Below are 15691 nucleotides of genomic sequence, written 5' to 3'. Positions count from 1 at the left end.
TACATTTCTATCTTTATGAATTTTTATTTTCAGAAATATTTATTTAAAATGTTTCTTCTACTCAGTTGGGGTAAACGTCATGTAGTTTGTCTAGGTAGTCCTTCATTTCATAGGCAAATAGGGTAGACATCAGTGGATAAAGTAGATTTTCTATTAGCATTTTACAGTCAGTAATGAGAACATAAAATGAATGTGTATTTGAATCATAATTACTAAAATATCAGACATTGTGATTAAAAAGTAAAGATATCTTTTTTATTCTACTTAATTACTTAGTAAAGAAGGGTTCAGTTTTAATATTTCTAGACTGAACTCTATGTTTATTTCTTTTGGTATTCCAATGTATGACTCCTTAATTAGATTTGGGGGTAAAGCTCAGAAAAATTGGTCCATTATCCAATTTTTAATGTTTGACCGTTGGAATTTAAAACATATTTTAACATGCCACTAGTACTTGATTCTTAAATTATTAAAATACAACATGCTGAGATTGCTAAATTGACTTTCTTTTTTTGCAATACTTGGAACATTTTCCCCAGCACCAAATACCTATTTTAAGCTAGATTAGATTTTTTTTGGAGGGAGGGCATGGGGGAGTGGTACAGTTGGGGTTTATTTTATAAACATTACATATAATGACAAAGGAAATAATAGAGTGCATATTCTTTGTGAAGTCAGGCACTTACCAGTTTTTCTCTGCTCCTTAATTTTATAGAGCCAGAATGAAGAATGGGGAGGTTTGTCTGAGGATATCTTATGATAAAGAGCAGTCTAAGGCTTTAGTCCCTTTGACCCCCAACTTATTTATTGGTAATTACTAAATTTACCATTTTTGTGGCATGGATAAGACGGGGTGTTATGCAAAAACTGTTGCACGTGAAATGATTTCAAGTCCTTGCTTGATCTGTGAAGATCAAATAGTTAAATACTGGGCGTTGGGCTTTAACCCTCAGCGGTAGATGCATGATGGTGTTGATCAGCGCTTTGAGATGTGTCAACCTTTTTTTTATACTAACAGCATCATTTTCAAATTTGTGGGGGTTTTCCTTTTGAGCTTTGTTTGCTGTTGGTATTGTTTCTCACTAAAGTAATCTGAGAAATGAAAAACAAGTGAGGTACCAAAAGCAAGCATTATACTCATGAATTTGCTTCTACTTCAAGGTGGTCCACTTTATAAACAGGTTTATTGGATTTACTGTTGTTAATTTGCCTCATCTAGAAAGTGGTGCTCTATGGAAAATTAGTGCTGCTAAAATTGATTTGTTTTAGTGCTGGGGCTGCATGATATACTTAGTACTATACAACATCTTTGTGGAAGTAGTAATTAATAAATCTGTTGGATTGCATAAAAATGGAAAGGTAAGAATCTTAGGCGACAAAGGGATTTCTTTAAACATGGATCTTTTGTAAATTAAAAGTATTTTAAGTAAGTAAGTATTTATTGAAGTATTTAATAACATGCCTCTTAATAAGTTTTTTTTTAATTAAAATTTGCTAATTAAGAATATTAAGGCATTGGGTAGTTAAACTCAAGAATATCTTACATTGTTTTAAAAAACATGCTTTCAAATATATACAGTAATATAACAGCAAAAAGCATTTTGATAAAAATCCTCTTAGATTGGTTTTTATAAGACAAACTCCTATAATTCCTTTGTAATTACCATTGTTTATATTAAAACCTTTAAGCCTAAACCTTCTTCTTTTCAGTTGGGTTAAAAGTTAACAAAGCTATAGTCCTTTATACCAGCATGTTTTAATTTTTTATATGTAAACTTGATTGGGTTTTACTAGAACAGATTCTGGATAAGTGAGGTTTAGTTACATTAATGCTTCAAATGGAAAATACAGTAGGGTAGATACAGAGTAAACAGAAGGTGGAACAAATCTTGCCTTTCACTTTGCATTTAATAAGAAACAATTTGGCCAATGCCCTTGGTCACTGGTTTTCAGATTGTAATCATTTGCTCTATGTCTTTTGAGCTCTTTTTCTTTTTCTTTTCAGAATTTTGAGAATTTCCTCACTTTTTCATTTTAATTCATTTGAGCCAACTCTTGTTACTCTGGTCTAATTGTAATAACAAAAGTTGGAATAACTTAAAATATTCAGTAACTGTAAATCTGATTTTCCGAAGTATTTGACAAGAAGCCACAGTAATACCATAGTTTTTTATATCACAATAGTTACATATACATAAACCAAAAAATTTTTTGGTTAAATTATATATACTTACTCATATTTCTTGTTTTATAGTCTCATGTTGTCTGTTCTATTCTTTTTTTTCAATGCTGATCCTGATCTACTAAGTTGATTGCATGAGCCCTAGGATTGAGACCTACACAGGGACCTGCAAAGAACATATTCCTAGGTGTTGGTGATGGTTTTGTTTATTTATGTATTTATTTTTTAAAATTAAAGTAAGTCAACATGATTTTTAAAACAAAGTACATTCTGAAAAATTTCAGTGTTGAGTTCTTTTTTTATGCTCCTGAGACATTGTTGTTTTTTTTTTTCTTTTATTGCTTTTCCTGTTGTCTTTTTTAAAATAAAAATCCCCACTATAGGAAAATTAACAAATATAAGCAAGGACACTAGAATATAATCTTACCCACCAACCAGAGACAATTAGATTAATTCTGGTTCTCAACTGGAGTTGGAAGTAGGGCAATTATGCCTCCTCAGGGGACACTGGGCAATGTCTGGACACATTTTTGATTGTTACTACTAGCCATGAGGTGCCACTGGCATCTAGTAGGTGAAGATCAAAGATGCTGTTAAATATCTAACAATGCCCAGAACAGCCCTCTCAGAGTAAGAAATTATCCAGCCTCAAGTATCAATGGTGCTGAGGTCCAGAAACCCTGGTTTAATTTAACATCATGTAATATATAGATTTCATTTACAGATTCCATTTACATTTATAGACTGCTACATCTTTTCAATATAACGTATAGTGCAGATTACAAATGACTAGCCAAAAATAAATCCAAAGTATAAGGGGAAAAACCCTAAAAATTGTGAAGAGAGGGATAAATGTGCTCAAGAACATGTAAATGGCTATAAAAATCACCTCTGTGATTCACCAAAATTACTTTTACTTGATTAAAAATAACTTTTGATAGCCAGAGATAACCCACAGCAAAACTTATGGGATGTCACTGTATAATTTAATTTCTCAACAACTAAATCTGTTAACATTTATTAATGTTATTTAGTTTTTGTCTGGAAACAAAATTGAGCATACCCTGCAGGCAGTTAGAACACCTGAACTTGCTGCCGATTTCCCTATCCACCTTAGGGATTTGATAATTCCTTATGAGAGGAATAGTTTAAATGACCAGAATTTACATATATAATATAGACATATTGTACATACATACTTTTTTGTTGTTTTTCTTTTGTGCCCTATTAGCCTTATAGAATTTACTTAGTAAAGATATTTAGAGTTTTAATATTTGAAATTCAGTGATTCTAAGAAATCGTTTATATTTTGAAAACCTTGGTTAAATTTAGGGCATTTCAAGTTATGATCCAAATGGAAGACCAAGACAAATACAATACAATTACCATAAGATGTACTTAAAACTATTTCTTTACAATCTAAAGTTGTATTTACTAAGTTAATTATTCTGCTTTATTTTTATTTTTTTGGATTGGCAAAGAATTGTTTCCTCCTTATGAGCACTTAAATTTGCATTCTATTTTGGAAATGTACATAATTTTCTCTTTGATTGCCTTGCGTACCAGAAAGAAAAATCAGGATACTAGGTTTTCCGTTTTGGAGCCATACCACTAATTTATTTAAGCACTTCTCGTCACAACAAGACTTAAGCCTTTAGATCATTTTACTTTTGAGTCATCAGCCTAGTATAGTGAATATCTGGGAATTTTTAAGGTAATGGGGTTTGTTTTAGGAACATAGGTGGTTTTGAGAACAGGTGTAACTTAATTCCTCTCTGCTGTGTTTGTTGTCCTACACTTCCCACTACATCTGGTCCTTTTTGTAGGGGATTGAGAAAAAGATTATTCTTAGGATGGAGGAAAGTTGAATGTGCATGTATACTAAGGAAAAGAGCGAATGCAGAGAGCAATGAAAAACAGGAATAGAATAATGGAAAAAATATATTGGGAGGGTGAATAGGAATGGAATAACAAGCATTGGTTTGAGTAAATGAGTCTTCTCCCTCCTCTGTTTTGAGTTTAATGGGCCATAGACTTCTTTTTTTTCCTCATGAGTTGGATGAGTTGAGAAACTGCATCTAGAGGAGAGCTCCTGGGACTGAGGAGAAAGAAGGGGCAGATAACTTGAAATGTTGAAGGTTTGGCATAGACTTAATGGGGAAGAAGTCAGTGATTTGCTCAGATTTAAGGCCCATTTCAGATTGAAAACAGTAAATATCTAATCTTTATTCCAAAAATAGGTCTCCAATGTGTACTAAGGGCAACTGTGGTTTATATTTGCGTAATACACTGGATTAAAATTTTTTTTCTATTTTCCTTTTGATCTTTATTCCCACACAGTCTATATCACTGACATTTCAGTGTATTAAACTCAGTTTGCTAGGTCATAGAAAACAGTAGGTCTAGTTCTGCAGAGGACTCGCACCCTCCCCGATTCTTAATTAATGTAATTATTCCATGACCCATAAAATGTTCTGGTGGTGTAAAGGCCCAGAATACTGGAGTTATATTTAATCCACTATAATGTTTTCCTTGTATATAAGAGAAAAAATAACTGTTAATTATGGGCATATCTATCATTTAAAATCAACCTTAAATGTTAAATGGTCATTAAGGCATTTATTTATAGCATAACCTTTTCTGCTTCTGTCAGTTTAAAATGGGAAAGTATTTGAAACATGTTATAGCAACTTAAAAGTGTTGAAAGAATACATTTGTTTTTGTGGATTTTAGAGTTTTTCTTCTTAAAGAATCTTTTTCAGGTGAGAATTTCTGCCTTTGAAGAGTATTCTTCACGGTTAATTGGATGCTAATTTCTTGTTTAAGTACAGTAATATGAATCACTGCTGTAAAGAATAGTTTGGCTTTATCAACTCTTTTCTTTCCTGGTAGTGGTTTAGCTTAGTTGCTCAGTTGTGTCCAACTCTTTGCAACCCCATGGACAGCAGTTTTTTCTCTAAAGGGTAGTAAAAGTTCTGTTAGAAATGCCCCAGGCAGTCACAGTTGAGAATTGCTCCTATAGAATCGTTTCTTTTCTTTCATGATTGTCTCCTCCAGTGAGGAACGGCTGTGTACTTGACCCTGTTTGGGAAACTACCTTTTTGTTTTCTTTTTTTTCTCCCTTACTGAATTTTTCTTTTAATTGTTGGTTTTTACATGGTGTGATATAAAATTAAGAGACAAAACAAAAAGATGCAAAGCTATAATATAAAGGCTCAAATATTGGTATTATATAGGTGAAAGTTTATTTGATAGACTTAAACCTTTCTTGTTCTCTCACCAGAAAACAGAGAATATGTTTTACAGTAAGAGTTTGGGTGTAAGAAAAAGCATACTAGAATACGTGCTGGAGGACTGACATGTATCAAAATGTAGTAGGATATATAAATTCAGTTTGTAATAACAATTTTGTCAAGTTTGTTACTTACACTTTAGCATCACGTGAAAAGTTTAATTACATTAAGTCCTAAGAGACAGTCCCACTTAAACTGATATTTTCATAGGAAATTTTGCTCTGATAATGATTCATCATTGGGGCTTATAATTTATTGTTTTACACAGAGAATATTGAAATAGGTTCAGAAAAATAGGTTCAAAAAAGTATTATTAATAATTGATACAGAAATAGGATTCTGTATCAATAACCATTGATACAGAAATAGAATTCCCTCATGAAAATGAAGCATTTGGGGGTTCAATTTATTACTGATATTATTTTAGCTTTCTGCTTTATTCCACAATGTTCTGAGTGGGAGAAAAAAAGCAATTATATCTTTAAACTGTTTAGGGATTATCTGAGGATTAAAATTTTACTGGCTTTTTTCTTCAAATATTTTTGTATTTAATGGTTATTACATAAGATATCTGTTATATATTTTATTGGAACAGTTTATATTGACTTTGTAGCCTAACAGTTCAGAGTGCCAAGTTGAATAAATAGTAAATTGAAGATATCTTAAAAGCAGTCAAGCAATTTTAAACTTTTTTGAGTCATGAGTCTTTTGGTTCAGGGTATAATTGTTTTGAGAGTCTGATGGTCTGTGGGCCGCCTTTTCAGGAAAATCTGTATCTAATTTTGCCCTTAATTTCAGGGAGTTTTGGAGTCCCTAGATATTCATCTCTTCTGTGCGATCTAGGGTCAGTTTAAAACCACTTCAGGTTACCTTGTTGATGTGTGAGAAACACCCTTTTAGATACATTTAGAGGCATAGACATTTAACAGATCTGTTTGGTGAATTCTTTAAAATCTGTCTTCAGGATTATTTTAAAAGTAATACCCTTAGTCACAAAGGCATAGTCTTTGGAATTTTCTCTTTTTTTGGTAAGCTAAGCCAATCAAACCTCTATTGCTGCTAAATGGGTAACTACTTTTCCACTCTTTTCTTCAGAAAGATTTTCCTTTAGAATCTGTAAAAGTTCATGGTCATTCTAGGATATAATGATTTTCATTAAGGGATTAAATTCCTTTGCTTCATGTAGTAAAATCCTGATGAACCTGAACACTGGCGGGAGGGAGTATTCTAACTGGACTTTGAGTTAACTCAGTGTTGACTAGATGACTTATACTGAAAACTCTTTTCAGTATATTTTTAGTAAATACAGTGCTTTGGGATTTTGTAGGACATAGGTCATCATTTTGGTTATTGTTATATACAGTAAAGTTATAAAAGATGAATATGAATTCCTGGGCATTGTTCAGAACTTAAATATTCAGCCATGAACCAAAATTCTAAAAAAAATTTGTAAGTTTCAATTTTCTTTGCTGTGCGCTAAACATTCTAGAAATCTGATTGTATCTGTGTCAGTTTGTATACTGTGTAAGAATATATGCATTTCTTTTGTAGCCACGTCATGAATATTTTAATGTCCCTGTGTACTAAATGACCACTCATCGTGTATGCAGAATTTCACAGAGGAAATAGAGAGCTGATATGCTTATGAAAGAAAATATCCTCAGCTTGGTGACTGATTACCTTGTGTAATAATAGAACATTTTAGAACCGTTACCTTTGTAATAATTTTCCTGTTCTCATCCTCTTTTCTGTTTTATTTTCATTTTGTGTGTGATCTTGATACAGCTTTTCCTGCTTGCACCTTGTTTAATTTCTTCTTGAAAAATATGATCTATGATCATTTTGAGTAATGTTTCATTTCAAACACCTACATGTCATCATTTGTGAACCATCTGTGATTAATCTTGTAAGAGAATACCTAGCAATCATTAAATGTTTACCAAAGAAAATAGAGCTGAAATGCTTGGTCAAAATTAGCAGTGCCACAATATAGCATGATTTAATCTTCAAATGTTGGCGGGATGGGACTATATTTAGGGTAATTATAGTATATATGAGGAAACATTTTTAATGTATCACATAAAAGTGTATTTGGCAATAATACAAGAAAGTAAAAATCTGTACTATTATATAATATTTAAGGTAAAACATTCACAGTTTCTAAAAAATTTGTAATGCCACATTTATTGACTCATATTTGTGCCATACAATATCAAACAGTCCCTCTAAGAACTATCAGAAAGCTGTGTCAGAAAAGTTTCTTCTGCAATATCTATTGTTTAAAAGTAAGTAATCCTTTCAAAGTATTAATATAGGGTTTATTTTATATAGTTAAGATTCTAATATTGTTTAAATACTATAATATTTTACTAGTTATATAGTTAAGTCTGCATTTAGATACTTAATGATTTGTTAAATATGGTTTTATATTTCTGATATTAAAACCTTTAATAAAACATGCAACATATATTATTATAAAGAGGAAATTACTGAATAATTCATTGTTAATGCTTAGAGAGTTTAAAGCCCAAGTTAAGTAAGCTATCATCAAACAAGTTCAAAAGATGTTCAGAGTGGTTTACCACTGAAAGAAGACCTGTGAAAATGTGTATTAGGCATGGATGCAGATCAGTTGTTTCCATTCTTCCATTCTTGCTGTACTACATGACATTTGAAGCACCTGGATGGGCTATCAAGTGAGAAATTAGCATTATACACTGATAGCATTGGGAAACATTGGTCTTTCATTTCCATTTTTTTCCTCTTTCCCTCCCCCAGCCCTGCAACATGGTATTCATCTGGTTTTAATGCTACATAAATATGCATTGTCTCATGCCTGTTTGCTTTGGATGCTGTATGCCCAGCTGTAACAAGATGTTGCTTCTTTTGTTATTTGTATACAGCTGCTTGCTTTAAACTAGTAGATTCTGAAATAGCTTTCCTTGCATGTCTAAAATAAAAATATTGCATGTACTTTGTCTCACGTGAATGACTTTTTTCTTTTCCATCCTTTTGACAAGTAATATATTTCATATTTTAATTTTTCAGGTAATTTTTAAAAATTATGGTTTAAATGTAACAAAATTTATTATATTAACCATTTTTAAATGTAGAGTTTAGTAGGGTCAGTATATTCACATTGTTGCACAACAGATCTCTAGTTTTTCATCTTGCAAAACTGAAACTGTATCCATTAGAAACAACTATTCCCCATTTCCCCTACCCTCAACCATTGGTAACCACCTTTCTACTTTGTTTCTGTGAATTTGACTAATTTACATAATAGTTTTTTCTAGATGGTTTTGAGCTACAATTTCAGTGTGAATGTGTGAAAATTAATTTTATATTACAACTGATTAAAAAACTATTTGTATAAGTCTCAGAAAATGTGTAAATGATTCTTTGAAATTAGGCCTTTTAGAAAGGACAGATATTTCAAATACATATTTGAGAAGTAATGTGGTTCTCTTCAAGAAATGCTATCTATATAAGATTGCAGGCAGTGAGCACATAAGGGGAAATCTAAGCCAGCTTCAATGAGTAGGATGAGGGGGCGCATGTACATGAATAAGCTAAGAATCTTAACTCTATAGAATTCAATGTAGGCACCCTGTAATACATTAAAGGTTGTAGTGACATTTTAAAAATTATTTAACATTAAGTGAAAATGATTATTTTAAAATTTCCTCCTTTAATATGATTCATGAAAACTCTGAGACCATACAAATAAAACAGTATAAGAAACCCTTATGTACGCATTACTCATCTTCAACAACCGTCAACAACTCAATATTGTTTCATAAATCACCACCCTACCATGCCTTTTTTGCCTGAGTATGTTACAGCAAGCCCTAGACATCCTATCATTTAATCTTATATACTTCAGTATGTATCCCTAAGAGATAAGCACAGCCCCCCAAATTAACAGTAATTCCTAATATCTTATTCTTGATTCGTTTTTTTCCTAATTGTCTGGAAATTGCATTTTTATAATCAGTTTGTTAGAGCCAGATTCCAAACAAGTTTCACACTGTATCTGATCTCTTTGCTGCTGCTCCTGCTGCTGCTGTCGCGTCAGTCGTGTCCAACTCTGTGCGACCCCATAGATGGCAGCCCACTAGGCTCCTCTGTCCCTGGGATTCTCCAGGCAAGAATACTGGAGTGGGTTGCCATTGCCTTCTCCATCTGATCTCTTTTAAGTCTCTGTTAATCTTTAATAACTGCTTTTACCCTCCCTTGCCCTTTTTTTTGGTTAAACGGAGTCTCCTATACAGTAGAATTTCCTCCATTGTGTATTTGGCAGATTATAATGGCGATGTTTAACTTGTTTTCTTATCCTCCATATATATTTAGATCTATAGCCTGGTTAGGTTGAAGTTCAATTCAGAGGTGGGGAGGGCGGCAAGAATACTTCATAAAAAATAGCTTTTTTCACCAAAGCTTTTACCCATTTTTCCTTAATGCACAAACATACTAAAAGGTCATTATATGAACTTTGTATATAGTTTATGGTAAGGCTAAATACCTTTATTTAGATTTCAGTTGTGTCATGTATCAGCTAACGTATTTTGAGCACTTTCTATGAATCAGGCACTAAGCCTTATCTCTCTTAATCTCTACAAATGAAGGTAAGTGCTATGATCCTTGTTTTCCAAATAAGGAAACAGACCAGAGAGTTTAAATAATTAATTTGAGATTATTCCATGTAGTGCTTTACATACAGTTAAATCTAATGTATGGATTTATGGTTTAATTAATTTTTCTTCTTGTTTTGTGCTGTACCACAATTAGGATGCAAAAGTAAGTCATCTGGGTACAAAAATTTGTTTTCCTCTGTTAAAATCTAGTATGCCTTTTAATGAAAAACTTGTTGCTACTAATACCTGAAATTTGATCTAGTTGGTCCTTTTATTTTGTGCTGTACAAAACTGGACACTTTGGAAATTTTTAAATTTTTTTATAGTATGCTTGCTTTGGTTAGTCTTTCTTTGGCATTTACAGATGAGTATTGGTTGTTACATAGAACAAAAGGCACTTCTGTCTCAGGTATCAGAGCATTCTTTCTGTATGTTGCTTCCACTGAAGCCATTGGTTGCTCTGGGGAGGTCTGCAAGGTAAGTTTCTGCAGAAAGGAATAAATACTTGTGACTCAAAAAAAGAGCAAGGAAAATAAAAATATGTGAAGAATGAGGAGAACTCAGGGGGTTTCCCTGGTCTTTATTTAGGGGAGGTTTTGAATTTTTACACTAAGACAACTTACCTTTTCTGTAGAAACTGTGAGTCGCTCAGTCGTGTCTGACTCTTTGTGACCGCATGGACTATACAGTCCATGGAATTCTCCAGGCCAGAATACTGGAGTGGGTAGCCTTTCCCTCGGAGAAGGCAATGGCACCCCACTCCAGTACTCTTGCCTGGAAAATCCCATTTACGGAGGAGCCTGGAAGGCTGCAGTCCATGGGGTCGCTGAGGGTTGGACACGACTGAGTGACTTCACTTTCACTTTTCACTTTCATGCACTGGAGAAGGAAATGGCAATCCACTCCAGTGTTCTTGCCTGGAGAATCCCAGGGACGGAGGAGCCTGCTGGGCTGCCGTCTGTGGGGTCGCACAGAGTCAGACATGACTGAAGTGACTTAGCAGCAGCAGCAGCAGCAGCAGCACTTTCCCTTCTCTAGGGCATCTTCCCAACCCAGGGATCAAACCTAGGTCTCCCGCATTACAGGTGGATTCTTTACCAGCTGAGCCACCAGGGAAGCCCAAGAATACTGGAGTGGGTAGCCTATCCCATTTCCAGCAGATGTTCCTGACCCAGGAATCAAACCGGGGTCTCCTGCATTGCAGGCAGATTCTTTACCAGCTGAGCTATCAGAGAAGCCTTTCTGTAGAAAGGTCGCTATCAATTATTTCCTTAAATGCCAGTGGGTTTGACAGCTTTTTGTATTACAGCAATGGAACACAGCACAATTGGTAGGTAATCAGCAGATATTTATTGCATGCTGAAAAAATCTTCCTGTGGTCTCTGGTGTTTGGGACACGAATTGCTAAATAAGCACTGGCTCTCCATGGAAGTACCCAGACTGCTGAACTGCTTGTGTTCAGCTTCTCTGAAACTTGCATGCGCTTCCATGTCAATTTCACATTCTCAAACCTCCCCAGATCTGCTTACCAGAGTCTCACATTTTCCCTCCACAGGAAGCTGAAACCCCACGTAGTGTTCTTGAAGAAATTGGACTGACATAATTCTCCTCCCCTGTTGATGACTTCCTGTGGCATTTCACACACTGTAGATGGTCACTGCCTTCATGTCCATGTTAGCTAATGGTGTAAGATGATGTCTTGTCAGTATTACTGTTCTGCTAAGCTGCTTCATTCAGGCCTACACAATTTTTTTTTTTAAGGCAACTTTGGTTAATCAAGTGGTAACAAGGGACTTAAATATGAATTAGAATTAATGCAGGGGAAAAAAAGGTACTTTTTCTGGCTATTTTAAAGTTTATAGGTCTGTTTCTCTTGAATAGGTTATTATCATTACTTTTGATTATGTGTATCTATGAGTATGACACAATCAGGCAATATACATTTATTATTCTCTTTGGCAAAAAAATCATGTGAAAGAAACCTGGTTTATGAAACCAAAGACTACTGCATTTCAGTATATATGCGAATAAAGGGAATTAACAAGTCACATATCAAATGAATGAAAATTTCACTCTATGTTGAAACTTAAATTATACCAAAGACCCTTATTAGAAAATAAACACCTTGAAACAAAGGGAATACACAAAAAAACTAATGGAATGATGCTGTACACTAAAAATTATTTCATAGGCATTCCAAACCTGGGACGAGGAACAGAGATCAGCTGTTTCATAATAGTAAACATGCTATTTTTAAGGTCAAGCAACATTTGACTCCTGACATAAATTTTTTTGTGGTCATAATCATTTAGTCACTTAGTTGGATTGTTTTTGATGTCTCCCAAATAAAATGAAAATGTTGACTTACCAGGGATTCTTAATAACAGTATCTTATGGAAAATGTGTTGCTCTTTTCACAAAGTGTTGCATAAGTCATTGTTTAAAGCAGGAATATTCCTTCTGGGGTGCTTGTTACAGCCAAGTTTATTTTACTCCCCTATTGCTTCCCTCCACTTAGAAGTGCAGTAAACTTTAGGGCAGCTTCCTTCCCTTCCATGGCACTGCCTAGTTATTGGAAGTCCTAAATATAAAAACAGACACCACCTCTCATGAAAGTGTGAGTTGAATGAAGTAAAATGGCATTAGTGGGCGCTATATTTTTTAAGGATATAGTCGTTTCAATGTCACTTTTATACATACTTCTACGTATGTAAACGTCTTCACAGTTTACACTTTTCATTTGTATCTGCTGGGCTGGATTAAGCTTTGTTGTGATTGTGACCAATATTGAGGCCACGTGAGCACTGTCTTACCACATTGCCAATTAGTTGTAATAAATGTTCAACGTACACAACTGTAGTGTGTTTTAATCTTTTTCCAAAAGTCTAACTATGAAGAGCTGCTAAAGGAAGAATTTTTTCAAAAAATTTTCGAGTTAGATGTTGTAAACTCACCTCCATTTGAATGTGGTGGTGATTAAAAGCACACACAAGATAAATGGTGGAAGATTAAAGGAGTCTTCATGTACTTCAAGCCCATTAAAAAATAATGTGGAGTCCATGCTGCTGAGAGCTTATCTACACACTTATTTTCAATCAATAAATGCCACTTTTAAAACCTTGATGCAGTTGATTTTTCTCTTTCTGAATGAACAATTCAAATCACTCCAGGTAATCAAAGGTGTCCTAACTCAACTGGAGTCCCCCTACGAACTGGAGGAACTAGCACACTTGCTGAGATGGATGGGTATAAACAAATTACTGCACAGTATAAGTACCAAAACAAAGCTTTGGTTATCTTGATAGTTAAGGAGCTGCCTACTAACTACAGATAGGAAATGTTACATAAAAATAATGTGGAGTTTTTTTTTAAGTATACTCTGATTTCTGGAATAAAATATCTTTATAGGAAAATAATCAAAAGGATATTTAAGAAGGAAACAACTACCATATCAAACGAAGTTGCTAGTCTGCTAAAAATAAAACGTGTGCAATTAAAAAAATATATATGTAGATTTAAAGAGCCTCTAACAATGCAGGTATCTCTTCACTGAAAACAGGCCTATGGCAATGCAGACCTGGCAATGTAGAGTTGCAATTTTTGAATCATAAATAGTAATCAAATTATAAGTTTAAAAAAATACAAGTTTTAAGTTCAAAGGAATACACAAAAGACTTATGGATATTTAACAGAGTAATGACCCAGTCAGTGGTTTAAAAACTACTTCCTTCCATCTCTCTCACGCTACCCATTAACACTTGAGGGAAAAGTCAATTACCTTGAGAACAAGCTGATGTTCATCTTGTTTTTTCCTTCTTGATCTATTAAAATGAATGTTCAGCTTTGAATGCCACATTTTATTATTATCTCATCTGTATTTAGGAAAGGATTGAAAAATTTTGAATTTAGTGAGAACTGTTCAGTGTTAGTGAATCCTGTAGATACTTACAGAAATTTTTCAATAATTTTTAAGCATTTATATTCTGGAACAAATCAATTTTTCCTTTTTTCTTGGCTGTGCTGCACAATTTATGCGATTTTAGTTTCCCAACCAGGATATCTAACCCTTGGGTGTGAGAGCTAGGGGTCCTAACCACTGGACCACCAGGGAATTCCCTAATGTTTTTTTCAACAAGTTTCTCTGAGCACTTTTTTTTTTTAACCAGAATTGCTTTAGCATCTGGCATATTCAGCAATGAACTCTGTAACACAATACAAAACAGATGAATGCCCTATAAACTATGGGGGAGGAGAGAGGGGAAACAAACAACTCTTCACTACTTTAAGAAAGTAAAGTTTAAAGTAAAAAGCTGTTCAGCTATTAATATGTAAAAAATCCAACAATAAGGGGCAAACAACCAAACTGAATGCCCATTAAATACAGAAAGTGTTTGGCTTAGCTTATATGTACAGAGATAAGTAAACCAAAAATTTTCCAAACTGGCAAAGATTAAAGTAATTTGGCATAGGAACAGCAAAATTTATTGTTGACAGCGTAAGTTTTTTGTAGTCTTTATGGACGGCAATTTGGAAATACTTTCTCTTGATATAATTTATACTAAGGCAATGATCAGAAATGGGTGAAAGTAAGAAAATCCACCACAGGACTGTTTATAGCACGGGATTCTTTAATAGTGCAAAATTTAAAATAACTTAAAAATCCAACAATAGGGATGTGGCTTAATAAACTGATAGATCCACACTATGCAATGAGTAAAACTAACAGACTAGGGCTTGATGAAATAGGACAATGTTTGGTGTGAAAACATTTCAACTACAGCCATGATCTCTGTGTAAGAAAAATGTGTACACACTCATATACTCAGAAAAAAAGACTTAAAGTAATGCTGCAGTGTTAATTGGTTATCTTTAAGGGTCAGGATTATAAGTAATTTTTGGGCTGTATACATTTTATGTTTTCTAGGTTCTCTATACTAAACACACTGATCATCAGAGAATAAAAATGTTTTAAAACAGGGTTCCAGTATACATACAGTTTTGCCAGACTTGCTAAGCCACATGAGCTGAGAGCCCTCCATCCAAGTATGTAGCCACCATAATAAATAAGGTGTACAATCACTGAAAAACACAGTAAGTTTATTTGGATTTGGGGCTCTGAAGAGTTCGGTCTCTGCTCCCTGACCTCCTCCCGCCACGGCTCCTGGACCTGGAGGAGCTCTGGCTGCGGCTCCTGCGGCTGTGGCTCCGGCTGCCCCGTCCGCGGCTCCGGTCTCTTTTTCTTCCTCTGCTTCGGGAACTGTGCCTTCCCCGGCTTCTGGACCTGTGTTTGTGAGATTTCTTGGCCCCATGACTACTCCTCCTCTTCCGGTCGGCCTCCCCATTCCTCTTATAGGAGTGGGCCAGCCCAGGGCTCCTCCTCCTCCTCGGCCTGCTGTAGTAGTTGTCGTGGGGGCCCAGTCTTGCCCTCCTCTCTGAGCTCTTCCCAAAGGAGGAGCCAGTCCGATCTGGAGATAGGTAGATGTCTCGATTCGCTTCCCAAAACTCATTGTTGGGATTTCTGAACACATGAAGGAAGTTGCAGTGTTTCCCTCTGGGACACTGCTGTATTTCAAATAAAC

The 15691-nt window shown here is 34.5% G+C and overlaps 2 protein-coding genes across 4 annotated transcripts in view; one reads left to right on the top strand and one right to left on the bottom strand.

Moving 5' to 3' along the window:
• Positions 1-13233, top strand: part of AP1S2 (adaptor related protein complex 1 subunit sigma 2) — a 26153-nt gene extending 12920 nt beyond the window's left edge. The window contains exons 5-6 of one of the 3 annotated variants that reach the window (XM_088834137.1): positions 716-810; positions 11668-13233. In XM_088834137.1, the coding sequence (XP_088690263.1) occupies positions 716-760 (45 nt within the window). In that variant the 3' untranslated portion in view covers positions 761-810; positions 11668-13233. Of the gene's footprint in view, positions 1-715; positions 811-7026; positions 10841-11667 lie in introns of those variants that run through there. The other 2 variants (XM_055438195.2, XM_055438196.2) reach the window with 2 other exon arrangements.
• Positions 11810-15691, bottom strand: part of ZRSR2 (zinc finger CCCH-type, RNA binding motif and serine/arginine rich 2) — a 30346-nt gene continuing 26464 nt past the window's right edge. Inside the window, exon 11 of the mRNA XM_055438194.2 lies at positions 11810-15691. Coding sequence (XP_055294169.1) covers positions 15210-15691 — 482 coding nt within the window. The 3' untranslated portion in view covers positions 11810-15209.

The sequence above is a fragment of the Moschus berezovskii genome, chromosome X, assembly GCF_049115385.1.
Source record: "Moschus berezovskii isolate FMDL1 chromosome X, NW_MosBer_1.0, whole genome shotgun sequence".
NCBI classification, from domain to species: Eukaryota; Metazoa; Chordata; class Mammalia; order Artiodactyla; family Moschidae; genus Moschus; species Moschus berezovskii.
Note: the sequence above shows the minus strand (reverse complement) of the source record. Positions and strands in the feature narration are given on the sequence as shown.